Source organism: Antedon mediterranea, chromosome 5 (genome assembly GCF_964355755.1).
Source record: "Antedon mediterranea chromosome 5, ecAntMedi1.1, whole genome shotgun sequence".
Taxonomy (NCBI): domain Eukaryota; kingdom Metazoa; phylum Echinodermata; class Crinoidea; order Comatulida; family Antedonidae; genus Antedon; species Antedon mediterranea.
Window position 1 is genome coordinate 8372585 of NC_092674.1, and position 16108 is coordinate 8388692.

The following is a 16108-nucleotide window of genomic DNA, read 5'->3' on the forward strand; positions in this document are numbered from 1 at the left end:
AGTTTGCGTACTTAATAATAGAGGGCGATATACAATTTCAATTAAACTCTTGACAAAATACAGAGGGCGGTATTGCAGATATATCTATCGGAGATCGGAGATCAGTGAGGCGTTTCATGTAGCATGTTTCTTGTACACCCAGTATTCAATGTGTTATTGTTGTGTTGACTTTTACTGTTTTAATCATCATTCAGCCAATATTTGAAGCAAATGTAATGTAAGTATGTTATGTATATATTGAGTGAAAAATTGAATTATTGTTAACCATACTACTAACAACAAAAATGAAAAATTAGAGACAGTTCTCCAAGGCTACAGAGACAGTTCTCGAAGGGGGAATACAATTTAAAAGTCAGTGTCACTGTCAGCCAGCAGAAATACATCCTTCCAGGGTCCTAAAAACAACAAAATGATTAGCTAAACTGTAGGATAATATATTTTTTATTGCGAATTTTTTTCTAAATAAACACACCAGTGAGTCCTTTCAATTCATCAACCTCTGTGCAATGTTGTATTGAATTGCAGATGACTTGTAATCTATTTGATAGATTAATTAACCTGTTATTAATATTATTATTGATTGACAGAATTGGACACAGTTGTGGACATGCCCATTGTTGTGTAATGACATGTTCTAATCGTGATGTTTAATCCAGTGTTTACTTGTACTTTCTAGTTTTCAGTTATCAGTTGTGACAAAGATGAACAATATCTGCAGAACTAGAGTGCTATCTGCCCTAATCAGCACTTTACAGACAACTAAAAATAAACTTGGCAAAGTTTATTTTTCAAGCAGATCTACGTTTAAATTGACAAATACGAATCTCAACCAGATACATGTTCTTAGACAATCTTCTACAGGTTTTAGTGCTGTTAAAGATCAACTCTGCGCACAACATGAGGATTATCTGGAGCTTCCTGTAGAGAGCGCTGTGCCACTAAAGATTCCGTATGTTTGGCTACGAGATCATTGCAGGTACAACATTTTTAAATGACATCATTTAATATCCAATCAGCGATGATTTCTTTTCTATATTATTCCGAGTGTTTCAATCATTGTACTTTAAAAGTTTTGATAGACCGTAAATATTGGATTTTAAAAGATAGCGCTAGGTGGTCATTGTTTTAAGATTTAAACCCTAAGAAAGATTTAAAAAGAAAATTAGAAATTGTAAAAGTTATAATTGGATTAAATTGGATTACTACTCAATTATTTAAAGTGCAAGCAAAGTCAATAAATTTATTTAAAGCTAGGATTCTATAAATTTGGTCTGACCACCACCTTATAGCTCCGTCTACACTATCAACCTAGTTTGACAAAAAAATGTGTGATGTGCCCATATAATGGTAGTGATATGACATCATCATGTCCATATATGGGCACATCGCATTTTGTTGTCACATAAAGTTTGATAGTGTAGACAGGGCTTTAGTTTTGCCCTATTAATATGAAGAATTTTCAGTTTAAATGACATCGAACGGGACAAATCAAGCTTAGTTCTCAAGTCCTAATACCTTCAAGAAAACATCTAAATAATGTGTTTTTATCTCTTTGACTGCAGATGTTCAGAATGCTACAATCAGAAAACAAATCAACGTCTGTTTGATTCATTTGTTATTGATGTTGATGAAGCTCCAGTCAGTGTTGAAAGTTATGATGACAAAATCAAACTTACATGTAAGATGTTCTTTAAATTATAATTATGTTAATAACAGTGGTGGATCCAGGATTTTTTTAATAAGGTTGGGGGGGGGGGGGGGAGAGGGACATGGCCTAAAAGTAGTGAAATGAAGTGCATAACATAATTTGATGTCCTATCTTTTTGCATTTCAATTTGTGAATTTTAGAGGGGGCTGGGCTGACTGGAAACCAGTTGAGCCACTACATACTTGTGTATAATTAAGCTGCTTCATTTATTTCTTTTCCACTCATGCAGGGAAAGACACCCATGTAACCACCTATAACTTATCTTGGTTGAAGCAAAATTCACCAGGTTCCAATCTTCAAGATAGTGTGAAGAAAGTGTTATGGAATGGTGAAAAAATCCAAAAAGAAATGCCAGACGATGTGCCATATAAGGACTTTATGAATAATGATGAATCACTTAAAGAAGTGCTCATGAATATTCATAAGTATGGTTTTGGAATTGTTGGAGAGTGCCCACCTACTGAGGAAAAAACAGTGGTAAGTATACTTGGAACTTTCCTATTATTCAGTTTCAGTTTCAGTTTATTTTTCATTTCAATTTATGAACATAAGATAAACAACTTATATGGATTATTGAATACCTGCATGGAATAAATTGTCTGAAACTGATAGAGATAGTCTTTCGGTAGGACACATCTTTGCCTGTTTTCCTGTCGACGTAACGTTACGGCGAGTTGCTTTGAATTTTTAAAGTTGAAAATTAGTTTGACTTACACTTGTTATTTTGAAATATCAGACCTTAAAAGTGTACAAAAAAGGTTAAAAACATCGTCGGGTTGTAAAATTTCAAGAATCGTCAGCGTGTACCTATATTTTCACAAACTGCAATGACCACATTTGTTAATCATTTGATTGGTCAGTTTTAACGATCGTAACCTTGAAGTTGAACTCGGTTCAACTTTAACGATTGCAGATTTCAACGATTTTTAACATTGATTTTTACCCCGGCCCTTTTCCAGTAAAAAAGCCTTTCTACCACAGCACTGATTTAATTTGTTCGGTTTGTGGACATGTGCAAGTGCCTGTTATGCCTGATTGATTTTGTGGTGCCATTTAGTACCATCAAAACCTATTAGTTTAACATGTAGCAATTATATACAAATATCATTTAATAGTATTTTACTATCAATTTGTAGGAATTGTCGGAACGAATAGGTCATGTCCGGCCTACATTTTTTGGAAAATCCTGGGGTTTCACAGATAATGAAGTTTTTGACGATACTGCCTACACAAGTGATGCTATAGGTCCACACAATGATAATACATATCTGCTTGAAGCTAGTGGGTAAGCATAGAATTTTACTATTATTTCTCTGAGATTCCTTGGTAAATCATATTTTTTTTGCATGAAATCTTTTTTCACCATAGATTTATTTTAAAAAATAGATTATTAACTCCATTGAAATACAAGCTAACAAGTAAGCCACCGTGGGAAAGGTGTCATCGGATATGACTGTTTCAATCATCATCTAATCAGACACTGGTGTTTGTAAGACACGCCAATGAATTAAACTCTGTCTACACTATCAAACTAGTTCAACAAAAGTGTGTTATGCCCAAATATGGTAGTGATATGACATCATCCCCATATATGGGCACATCACATTTTTTTTTCACATTAACTTTAGTCTTAGGTGCTTGAAAAGAGGAGAAAAAAAAACTGTGACAGACCTTTGACCTGAAAGAATTCTGGGAATGTTAAGCAAGCTATAGTCGCACAAGATTTAATGTTCAAAAATCTCTGTTTCTGTTTTGCAGTATTCAAGTGTTTCATATCCTTCATCATGATGGGGAGGGAGGTGAAAATCTTCTGGTTGATGGCTTCAATGCTGCCAGCATTCTTAAACTTAAACATCCTGATTATTATGAAGCTTTGGCTCGAATCCCGATACGAGCTGAATATATTGGAGATGGTCACGAAGTTATAAGTATTATTAATCTGATTCAAGAAAATAAAATCACAAAAGAGATTGATGCTTTTAGGTGAATTCAAATTTGTATATTTACCAAACAAATAGTTTTTTAGTGTTTTTTTATATTTTGTATCGCATTATTTTTTTTCAATTTTAACAATTGAAAGTATCGTACTGTATTACATTTTTTATGCTCAGCTTTTTGGGAAAAAATGGAGAATTTTTTTTGATGCGGTAAGCTAGTGAATATTACGCTTTATTGAGTATAACAGTCAATTACTTCCCATACAACTCATGTATTCATTACTTTTATATTAGTAAATGATAATAAATTGAATGACATATATTTTTAATTGCTTATTTGATGTTGAGAACCAAAACACTTTTATATTTAATGAAAACTTCCAGTTACAATAATTCTCCAAAAACAACTCTTTAATTTGAAATGTTGCCCTGCTTTTGCCTAAAGCTCTGACTACACTATCAAACTAGTTTGACAAAAAAAGTGTGATGTTCCCAAATATGGTAGGGATATGACGTATGTCACATATAGTTTGATAGTGTAGACAGAGCGTAATACTGAAATAATAATCTTGGTGCCAGCATTCATTTTGTCCAGGACCCTATATGTACACGGTCCCAGGAACCACAACCTGGACCTGGATAAAGTTGAATTTACCATTTATTTAATTTATCTTATAGGTACAACCCTTTCGATCGAGCATTGCTTTCACACACCTCCTTTGAAGACACCAAACTATTCTACAAGGCACTTAAAGCTTTGTCTGCAGAAATTAATTCACCACTGAATGAACTGAGGATGAAATTGACACCCGGCCGTGTGTTATTTGTTGACAACTGGAGAGTTCTTCATGGAAGAAATTCCTTTAATGGCAGCCGTGTCTTGGCTGGATGCTACCTTCCAAAAGACCAGTTGAACAGTCGTTTAAGAACTATTGCTGGTTTAAATATTTACTAAGTTTGGCACAATCAAAAAGAAATAATTAGGAGTCTTGCGGTTTGCGATGACCTACGACCTACTACGTCAAGTTAATTCATTATACACATGCATGGATGTTGCTTCTTCGCTTTATACCATGGCACAGTTTTCTTAATTTTTAGGTCTCTGCTTAAAGTCTATTTTTAGACTTATTTTGACCACCATCCACATTTATACTTAATTATTTATAAAAGAAATATATTATGTATTATTTGTGGAAATCAATAAAACAACAAACAAACAAACAATTGACACGACCTAACTAGTTCCTAGGTCGTCTACCGTTGCCAATCAAAATCTCTATTTATTATGACAATATATTTGATAAAAGAGTACTTCCCAGGTTTTACTATATCTGTTAATATGAAATTATAAATCTAAGAATTTATTTTATTTTTTATATATTCACTATAAAAATATCCATCACAAAGACTAAAATAATTAATAAAAAGATAATTAATCCAATAACAATTAAATTGATATTACAATTTAATTAAATTTTTATTTTTACCATAAAAAAAACAAAACACCTGTTGATTTCCAACTACAGTATATTTTTTCAATTTACAATTATTTTACACTTGTACAATATTTTAATTTATAGTTTTATGTGGTAGATATTTATTTCTAATGAATAATAAATATATTAGTACAGGATACTGTATAAAGGAATTATTACACTGTTCTTTCCTAAATTATTATTGTTTGTGGTATTATTTTATGATATATAATACATATAATTTATGAAAATAGAAAAATACTGTATATAATTTTATTGGGTAATTACTTATGTACTATACTACTTAATTGGTGATTTTAAATGAATGCACTGGTGACATTAATAGTTATAGGCCATAATATTGTTATGATTTGACAAATTTATTTTATATTCTACAATATACAGTTAACTCTCCAGAAATCTGAATTCCTGAAAATTAAATTAAAACCCAAACTTTTCCCAACAGTAATACAGTAATATTTTTCCTACTGTGTAAAATGCATTCTAAAAACAGTACTTTCCAGAAAGTATTTTGGGCCAACGAAAAGGCGTCTGGAAGAGTTGTATATGTTGCCAATTATTCTTTAGAGGTTTATATTCAGTGTTCCCAACAAATTTGAAACTTGGTCAGTACTATACGGTAAGCATGACGGAATATAATATGTATTTAAAGGTTTTAATAAAATAAATGGATATGGACCATTTTTTTGCAACTCTGGAACGTATTATTCGATACATATGTACCAAGGACAAAATAAAAAAAACGTGTAAAATTGTTTTATATTATTTTTGTCTTGTCCGACATAAAACCCACCGATATTTGATAAAAGCATGTACAATATGTTTAATACCTATGGATAGAAGACACTTTAGGCGTTCCATATTCACCATCAACATGTTTTGGTTTGCCGCCCTCTATAGTGTGTCGCGAGCGAAGCAAAATAAAATGAAAGAGCGGTTTATATTGGAGTGTTGTTAGAGTTTCACTGTTCCAAAAAACTGTTTTTATTATGATTTTTAAGATTAGTATACCTAGGTTTGTATAGTTTAATATGGATAGACATCTGTGGGAAAGAGCCGTTCATTTTCATGGCGCAGATCTAAAGGAACTCGTGCAAAATGAACAAGGAACTTTCCCAGGTCAGCAAGAAGGCCCATCATCAGCATCATCATGTGTTGCATTTGTCGGGGAAGAACCGCAACTCCAACCAGCAACAGTTGGCCCATGTGTAGGGCTAGCCTCAAGTGCAGAACCGCCGGCGTCTGAATTAAGTGGAACAAGTGACGTATCTGCGCGGTAAGTTTGAGCAGGGGTCATCTACAGGAATCTATAATTTGTGAATAAATTAAATGTTGACATAATATTTTTTTTTGCAGAAAATTTTCTGAGAAAATGAAATTGTTCATTGCTAAAAAGGCTGATATGCTTTTTAAGAGTGAAGATTTAGTTTGCTGCGAACCATCGAATACAATTTTAGACGACAACCATTACGCAGTTTTACCGCCACTTGAACAATTCATGAAGACGCCAAGTAAAGAAAATCATGAGAGAACTTTCAGTATCATAGCGGTAAATGATGTAATGATTGGCCGCATCTTAACACTTAAAGACTTTGGCTTATTTGTACGTCTACTTTGCTTCTGCGGTGAAAAAGAAAGATGGTTTGGCAATATCAATGCAGTAGCTTTTCTGCCAGTTGCAGAACTTTGTGATCGTTACTCCAAGAGTGTCAAAGTTGAAGATTTTTCTGTAGGTGACCTGGTCAGATGTCAAGTGTTAAAACTTGTTCCAGATGCAAAGGTCATAGTGAGTTTGAAGACACAGGAAACGACCAACGGCGACCCGGATTTATTTTTGGTATAACGTTTTTATATTTTAACTAAATATTGTTCATATGTCTACATTGACTTCTTTGTAATTGGTTTTTACTATACTTGGTATAAATTTATTTAAAAAAAATGTAAATCTCTTGTCGAGTTCAAACAAATGTATAAACAGAGACATTGTTTTTAATGTATAAGTGAAGTCTTTTTTTTCCTTTTCTGAACTTTATTGTATCAATATTGCCTTGCATCTTAACTAAATTGTACACAATATGATTTAAAACACTTTTTTGATAAAAAAAAAAAACATGTAATTAATTATGTTATATATTATATTGTTGGAAATAAACATTATGAACATTTATTCAAGAAGGTCACCTCAACAAAGAAGCATAACATAAAATAAACATTTAAAAGTATTCAATTAAAACGGTTTTGTTGAGAGCCCCATAAATTCAGCCCACACTACACTGAAAAGGTCACATAGTGATCAATCAAATTATGGTCCTAAATATCTACCAATTTTATTTGAACAAATACACATTTCCCTACTATAAACATTGGAAATGAATTGGTTTTAATAACTTAAAGTACTTTTTGCAGGGTTTGATAGAGGATTCGGATGTACCCGTCCATTACAGCAAAGGTCTTGAACTGGATGAAAGCTTCGAAAGTTATGACACCATACTATGCAACTCAACAGGATTTGACAACCCATATTCATTAAACAGTCTCCTTCCTATTCTGGGATTGCAAGGGAATGAGTTCTCGTCACTAATGAGAGGCCTACAAAAGTAATGTTGAAAAAGTATTTTGTTTTAAATACAATAGAACCCCTCCTTTGAGACACCTCTATTCAAAGGACACCCCAGTTATGAAGAGGACACTTTTTTGGGTCCCAAAGCTGTCCACCTAATAGAGGTTCTACTGTATCGATAATCAAGAGTAATAATATATCTTGTGTACAATTGTTTTAGTTAAAAGAATGTCGTCTTTCACAAAGTTTTGACTGTGTCTGAATTTTTTTTTTTTTATGAAATTCTTTTTTTTTTTTAGGTCTGCTTTTGACAAATCTGAACTAGCAGAAGGATTGAATTCTGTACAGTCAAGTAAATGGTCTATGGAAATGTAAGTAGGCTGTAATAAGTTTATATCATATTTCTCGGGTACTGGACATAAACCAAGCAACATTGCAAGGCACAATTACATTTTATTCTCACTTTTTCTCACAATTCTTAAAGGGCATCAATCTGTTTTATTGTAGTGTTACTAAAAATAACCAAATTCTTCGATTCTATTTACTAAATTCAGTGTGGCTAAGGGAGTGTTGCTATTCAAATCAGGTGATTACATGCAAGCGGTGTCAAAGTTCGACAAGGCACTTCAGATGTATCCTAAAAACATAGAAGCACTGGTAGCCAGAGGAGCACTGTAAGTAAACACACTATAAATATATACAGTCATTATGGTATAAGAATACATACAGTCTATTAATAACATTAAGTTGTTTTTTTGCACGAGCAACTGGTATTTATACTGGTATTTATAGTCAACTGCTGTTTACTAGACCATGAAGGTTTTCGTCTATTTGCACCACATTTTCCATACTGTATCTCCACTGAATGTTAAGTACCATAAGCAAAGTCTGTAATACAGCATATTATTTAGTGCCTCTATCATGTTTAGGTTAGGCTTATAGCCTATCATACAGGAATCACATGTGACACCTGTATCATAGAATACAAATTATATAATCTTTTACTTTCTGTGTCTCAGCAAAATCAGGATGTTGTTAATAGTGTTAGTAGTAATTTGTAAAATTATATGAGCTATAGCCATTTATTGTTTACATTTTCCCCCTTCAGATATGCCAATCGTGGAAGCCTTAATAAAGCAATTGATGACTTTGAGAGCGCCCTCAAGTTAAATCCTGTTCACAGGAATGCTACTAAATACCTAACTGAGACTCTGTTGGAGAATGCTAGAGAGTAAGACATTTAGTTTTATGTAGTTAATAGTTTATTCACAGATTATAATTCATATTTAGAAAGCTATCAAGCAAAATGGAAGAAAACTATGGAATCGATTGTCAAATGAATTGAGGAACTGTGATACAATTATTGAAAATCAAATCTCAAAACAATTTGTCCACATCGTTTGACTGTTAAATTTCATATCTTGTATATTGCAGGTGAATGCACTTTTTGTAGTGTTGCACTATATAATACATCATATTGTAATTATTTACCTTTCTGAGCCATACTTTTGGTTGCTAGTGTCATATTAACGAAGCTTTCAAAAAATATATTTTCCATGTTGTACCAGGGTTTATAAATTCTCTGTAATACATTGTGTGTGTATGTGAGAGTGAAATACCATATTTTGGGAAATTCCAAATATGATTCATTTCCTGAGCACCCCATACTTGTAATGTTGCCATTCAATTCTTCAGACTAGCAAATGACAAGGATACTGATGGTGCAATCAAATGTTACCATAAAGTACTGGCAATAAACGAAAACAACACCGAAGCAAGAATCTGTTTGGAAAGAATATGCATAGACAAGATTAAGGCCTCGGTAAGTGTGTAAAAGTAATGCAAATGTGCACCTTGTATTGTGTGTTATTATATATATTATATTATTATTTTGACCCAAACGATGACAATCACTCACTGTCTTATAATTAGCATAGACAAATTTCTGAATCTGTTTTGTTGGTCAAAAGAAGCAAATTCTGACGTCAAACAGGAAGTTAACTAAAGCCCCATGGAACCCTCTACTAAAACTACCACTAGTCAATGTGTGGAGCTATTTGTGACCTTAAATTCATTTTATGACCCATCTTTCTGTATTTTAAAATCAAAATTGCCTATATTATGTGGAGCTAGTTTATTTAATTTTTAAGTGAAGACATAGTGAAGATAAATAAAAGAAAAAAGAAACTTTAGTTAGTTGTTACTGATTTAGCCTGTTTTGTCTTTTTCATGTCAAACTCATTGCTGATGCTGTATAATATAACTACTTGATGGGTATACCAATATCATTGTCTTTGATGTCACCTGTTGTGGATTGCAACAATCATTAATTTCCAACCAATGATGGGTATTGTATTAAATATCAAACTTTCCAATCATTTTTCACACAAAAATATCAATCTGCATTTTTAATTTAATATTTTATAATTATTGAATTAATCATTTTCTGTCGCTATTATTTACTTTGCTTTTGCAAATCTATGGCATTCTAAACTGATCACTTACCATTTATTTTATTTTACATTAATGACATTTTGCCAAAATACAATTTGAAAAATCAATAATTGGTTTTCTTCTCTATGATAAACTGATAAACATAACATTTAATCTTTCAATTCTATATGGGTGTCTGACATCATACTAATCTTTTAAACATTGATTAACTTCATACTTTTTAAAAACTATTAAAACAAATTGGGTATTCTTATGATGTTTTTTTTCTAAATGAATGTTGTTTTTATGATGTCATTCTTTCCATGTGGGGTAGCAACCAAAATCAGCCAAGTCCCCACCACCAGACACAGTTCTGCCAAAGGCTTCCAGTGAGCGGGCTCTACAGAGGTTCATGATGGAGAAGTCAACAGGAGCCCTGAAAGAGTTTCTGAAGCATGATTTGTCACACAAGGACAAGTGAGTATTTTATTTGTGTACTATAAAGACCAAGGCAATCTAATGACAGGACACTGAGCTCGCCTTGCCAAGATAGGAACTCGTAACAGTCCTTTGATCTTATGTCTGCCTGCGACAATACCAACTGTACTGTACTAAGTACATATTCTCTTTGGAGCGCAGTGTCTGTTAAGGGGTGTGGAACTGATCATATCGCAGCCACAGATAAACCCTTTGATCTCCGGAGCTCAGCATTATGTTGTTAGATTGCTTTGATAAGACATTATATATATATTTTGTTGGGATAAATATATTGATTTTTTCTGAATATAAATTAAATCAAATCTAAGCCATCGTGATAAAAATTGCCTGCTGAAAATACTACTGTACAACTACTAATTAATAAAAATATATATGTATATCTAAAAGTTAAACAAACTAGGGAGAATAGCTACTAATTGGTATTATTTTATTCTCAAACAGGATAAATAAACCAAGAAAAAAGAAAGCCTCTGCAAAAATGAAACGACGTAGTAGATCACCTAAGAATAGTAAAAGAAATAAAGGCAAGAAAAGACGAACAAAAAGATATAGTTCTTCTAGCAGCTCTTCAAGTCCAAAAGGCAGACGAAGTTCAGTAAGATCACGCTCATCATCAATTAGTTCAGCGACATCTTCATCGTCATCATCATCAAGTGAAAGAAATAGTAGTAGACGAAAGCAATGGAAATCTAAAGAAAAGGAGAAACTATATAGTAGCTCAGAAGATGAAAAACGAGGGCGTAACAGTAGACGGAGATCAAATAACTCCAGAGATGAAGATAGAAAAGGGAGAAGTACTAAACAAGATAGAAGGAGTAACAGTAGGCGACGATCAAGTAACTTGAGTAATGATAGAGAAGAAGATAGAAAGAGAAGAAGTAGTGAAGATAGAAGGAGTAACAGTAGGCGACGATCAAGTAACTTGAGTAATGATAGAGAAGAAGATAGAAAGAGAAGAAGTAGTGAAGAAAGAAGGAATAAGAGTAGACGAAAATCAGATAACTCAAGAAATGAAAGTAGAGTGGAAGATAGAAAAAGGAGAATAAGTAAAGACCAAAGAAGAAGAAAAAGAAGCAGAAGTTCTTCTGGAAAAGAAAAGCGTTTGGGTAGAAGAAATTATGACAATTCACCACCAACACTTAAAAAACAAAAGAATTTAAAAGATAAACCAAGGAGAAAATCCAAAGAAATTGCATTTGAATGGGTAGTCAAAAATGATGATGCTGAAAAGAGTTCATCAAAGACCATTGCTATACCTGCAAGAAGAAGCAGATCCCGCTCATCTTCAGTGGAATTTATTTCAGAAATTTTCTTGGGAAAACTGAAGAAAGAAGATCTCGACAAACAGGAAGTAGAGCGAAGAAAAAAACAAATTCTTGAAGACAAACTTAAAGAAGAACAAAGACAAAGAGAGTTATTAGAAAATCTTAACAAACAAGAACCATCAACATCTGGTAATTTGAATAGAGGTTTTGAAGATGATGATCAGAAAACGGAAAGAACAACAGATAAAAGTATGGCTAATAATATTAGTAATATTGTCCCTTACTCAATAAAGGAAAGTTCTGCATCTGGCCAAGGAAGTACAGATAATCATCAGAAAAAAGGACATTGCAGTGGATCCAATTGTGGAACAAGTGATGAGGAAGACGTTGAATTATTAACATCTAAGAAACAGGAAATTGTAACTGATAACCTTAAGACTAAAGGGAAAAGTCGACACTGTAGTGGATCCAATTGTGGAACAAGTGATGAGGAAGATGTTGAATTATCAACATCTAAGAAACAGGAAATTGTAACTGATAAAATTAAGAATAATAGAGATAAAAGTCAACCCTGTAGTGGATCCAATTGTGGAACAAGTGATGAGAATCAGGACGATGATGGAGTTTGCTTTCAAAAGGCTAAAAAATCAACAAAAATAACTGATAAAATTAACAAAAATAGAAAGAAAAGTGAACCCTGTAGTGGATCCAATTGTGGGACAAGTGATGAAGATAAGGATGATGACAGGGTTGTCTTTCAAAAAGCTCAAAAATCAACAAAGTTAATTGATGAAATTAACAAAAATAAAAAGAAAAGTCAACCCTGTAGTGGATCCAATTGTGGGACAAGTGATGACGATAAGGATGATGACAGGGTTGTCTTTCAAAAAGCTCAAAAATCAACAAAGTTAATTGATGAAATTAACAAAAATAAAAAGAAAAGTCAACCCTGTAGTGGATCCAATTGTGGAACAAGTGATGAAGATAAGGATGATGACAGGGTTGTCTTTCAAAAAGCTCAAAAATCAACAAAGTTAATTGATGAAATTAACAAAAATAAAAAGAAAAGTCAACCCTGTAGTGGATCCAATTGTGGGACAAGTGATGACGATAAGGATGATGACAGGGTTGTCTTTCAAAAAGCTAAAAAATCAACAAAGTTAATTGATGAAATTAACAAAAATAAAAAGAAAAGTCAACCCTGTAGTGGATCCAATTGTGAGACAAGTGATGAAGATATTGAAAAGAAAAGTGAAATAAAGAATACAAATGTAGAAACTGCAAGTAGCCTTTCAACACAAACCAGTAAAGGAAAATCTAAAAAACGACGAGACAGTGCAAGAAATAAGACAAGTGGCAGCACCAGTGATGAAGAAGATGTTGAGGGAAAGTTAAATCCAACTAAAAAAAGAAGTAGTTCCAATGGTAAAGAGGAAAATCAATCAAGTTTTCAGAAAGATGACACAATAAATACTTCACCACCTTCACGATCAAGTTCATCTTCATCAAGCTCATCCTCATCAAGTTCATCCTCATCAAGTTCATCCTCATCAAATTCTTCTAACTCTGTGTCATCTGAAGAAGAGGAAGAAGAAGATGATGATGATCTTGATGCATACAGAATTGATGATCCTGTTGCAATTAGATCACAAATTCTTGATATGAAGACAATATCTTTCATAGGTAATGATGGTAAAAGGTACAAACCTACAAGCAATACACTTTGTCAGAGAAATCCAGATACAGAATCTGGAGTTAAAGGGACATCGACTGAAAGTAATCAAAGACTAGATCCTGATAATAGGCCTCCGTCTGCTGATGGAAGACCCACTCATCAAGATCAAAGTCGGTCTGCTGGTGGATATTCTAGAAGCCCAACCCACCATGGACAAAGTCCTAATAGGCACCAACATCAGTCTGCTGGTGGATATTCTAGAAGCCCCACCCATCATGGGCAAAGTCCTAATAGGCACCAACATCGGTCTACTGGTGGATATTCTAGAAGCCCCACCCACCGTGGGCAAAGTCCTAATAGGCACCAATATCAGTCTGCTGGTGGATATTCTAGAAGCCCCACCCACCATGGACAAAGTCCTAACAGGTACCAACATCGGTCTACTGGTGGATATTCTAGAAGCCCCACTCACCATGGGCAAAGTCCTAATAGGCACCAACATCAGTCTGCTGGTGGATATTCTAGAAGCCCCACCCACCATGGGCAAAGTCCTAACAGGTACCAACATCAGTCTGCTGGTGGATATTCTAGAAGCCCCACCCACCATGGGCAAAGTCCTAACAGGTACCAACATCAGTCTGCTGGTGGATATTCTAGAAGCCCCACCCACCGTGGGCAAAGTCCTAACAGGTACCAACATCAGTCTGCTGGTGGATATTCTAGAAGCTCCACCCACCATGGGCAAAGTCCTAATAGGCACCAACATCAGTCTCATGGAGGATATTCTAGAAGCCCCACCCACCATGGGCAAAGGCATGGGCACCAGTATCAGTTTGGTGGTGGATCAATGTATGGTCAACATGGTTCAGAAAGACACTCTTCCAGTCCAGATGCTAGGTTCATGTGTACAGGTTCTCAAAGAGATCTTGATAAAAGGCACCAGCATCCTACTTCAGAAGATCGTGGCAGGCAGTCACCAAGATACGGCTACCAAAGTTCTGAGAAGTGGAATCGGCAAGGTCCTGATGACTGGTATCGATACCAAGGAGGCCAAAGAGGCCAATACCAATCAACTAGACATGGTCGATATGGCCAAAGTACTGATTACAAATATCAGCACCATAAATCTGGTTCTCCATTCTCACGACGGAGTCACAGAGATTCAATTCCTTACAATAGACATCAACCTCATAGTCGTAAAGCACCTAACAGTACTAGGTATTCTGAAGGAAATCGTTCTTGTTGGACAGCCAATGACTACATTAAAAGAGATAAAACCTTTTTGCAGTACTACAATACCTTTGACTCAAATCCTTTTGGAGTGAGGTTAGATAAACATGAGATGATAAAGGAACTGTATGAGAAAGACTTTAAATCAGCTTCATTTGCTGCTGCAACCAGTAGATTGGGTCTCAAGGAACCGCATCGAAAATGGTGGAAGATTGAAATTGATTAATTAATTAATTAATTTGTCCAACTGTATATGACTTAGCATAGTCCCAAGGAGCTTGTGTAGGAACTTTTTGTTAAGGCTGGGATTAAACTTTCAGTTGATGGTTCCCGCTGCTCGCATACAAACTGGGAAGAGTTTGAGGAGCTTATCTGCTGATTATCCTCTTAAAAGAGCCCAGTCGAATATGGCTGTTGCTACGTTAAAAAGGAGTTTACCAAATTATTTATTTATCCTAAATTAAGGGAATTAAACTGTACTCTGTTAAGCTCTGTCTATATTATCAAACTTTATGTGACAACAAAATGTGATGTGCCAAAATATGGACACGATGATGTCATACAGTATCACTACCATAATTATTTGAGTACATCAAACTTTTTTGTCAAACTAGTTTGATGTGTAGGCAGAGCTTTCAATACAATGTAAACCATCAATGAAGTTTTTGATAATTAATTACTTTTAGTACAAGTTTTAAGAAATTAGTAAAATGTATTTAATAGAACATAAATTATTTTTAAAAATCACTTGTACTTACATATAATTTTTTAATGAAGTTCAAAAATGTTTTCTGTGAATAAAATATACATAAATAATACTATTTGTTTTAAAATTAACAATGTAATAGGTTTATTTCAGAAATTCGAAATGCAGTATCTTTTTTTAAATAAAAGTTCTAATGAAAATGCTAACATTGGGTTATTGTCGTTTTTGTTTTTTGATTAAATATACGCAGTACCATTTCCCAGTCTACAATTTTACTTGATACCAGACACAGTACTGTAATATGAAATAGTCATTTGACAGGCATGAGATTGATATACAGTACTGTACTTAAAATTAATTTTTAAAAACTGTGGAGGTGAGAAGAAAGTCTGAGAAAACTGACAAAATCGAAAATAAAAATGAACTAAAAAAGGCTCTAGAAAACGATTGTAGCATAACAAGACTTTGTCAACTTTACTTTGAAATCGTTTCAAACGCATAACACTTTTACTGTACAGTATTTGATTAGACCCTCTTCACAGTGTATGTTTATTTCTTATATCTCCTTATGTATATGACTCTGTTAGCGCTCCATATTCA

At 33.8% G+C, this 16108-nt stretch overlaps 2 protein-coding genes across 2 annotated transcripts; both read left to right on the forward strand.

Moving 5' to 3' along the window:
- Positions 1–149: 149 nt before the first annotated feature.
- On the forward strand, positions 150–5797 carry LOC140048901 (trimethyllysine dioxygenase, mitochondrial-like). Its single transcript, XM_072093703.1, has 7 exons — positions 150–217; positions 677–976; positions 1563–1678; positions 1938–2185; positions 2845–2993; positions 3467–3691; positions 4324–5797. Exons 2-7 carry the CDS (start codon positions 702–704, stop codon positions 4598–4600), a joined length of 1290 nt encoding a protein of 429 aa, XP_071949804.1. The 5' UTR covers positions 150–217; positions 677–701; the 3' UTR covers positions 4601–5797.
- A 265-nt stretch (positions 5798–6062) lies between these two features.
- Positions 6063–15705, forward strand: LOC140049167 (uncharacterized). The gene is made up of 9 exons (XM_072093986.1): positions 6063–6417; positions 6498–6978; positions 7548–7738; positions 8001–8072; positions 8256–8375; positions 8810–8932; positions 9397–9523; positions 10469–10611; positions 11074–15705. The coding sequence occupies exons 1-9, from the start codon at positions 6173–6175 to the stop codon at positions 15026–15028; spliced, it is 5457 nt and encodes a 1818-aa protein (XP_071950087.1). The 5' UTR covers positions 6063–6172; the 3' UTR covers positions 15029–15705.
- The last annotated feature ends 403 nt before the right edge of the window (positions 15706–16108 follow it).

Bases quoted from the DNA above. Each gene is read 5' to 3' on its own strand.
- LOC140048901 (XM_072093703.1), top strand. From the start codon at position 702: ATGAACAATATCTGCAGAACTAGAGTGCTATCTGCCCTAATCAGCACT. The intron at 977-1,562 runs GTACAACATTTT...CTTTGACTGCAG, and splicing joins TGGCTACGAGATCATTGCAG to ATGTTCAGAATGCTACAATC. The intron at 1,679-1,937 runs GTAAGATGTTCT...CCACTCATGCAG, and splicing joins TGACAAAATCAAACTTACAT to GGAAAGACACCCATGTAACC.
- LOC140049167 (XM_072093986.1), top strand. From the start codon at position 6,173: ATGGATAGACATCTGTGGGAAAGAGCCGTTCATTTTCATGGCGCAGAT. The intron at 6,979-7,547 runs GTATAACGTTTT...TACTTTTTGCAG, and splicing joins GCGACCCGGATTTATTTTTG to GGTTTGATAGAGGATTCGGA. The intron at 9,524-10,468 runs GTAAGTGTGTAA...CATGTGGGGTAG, and splicing joins TAGACAAGATTAAGGCCTCG to CAACCAAAATCAGCCAAGTC.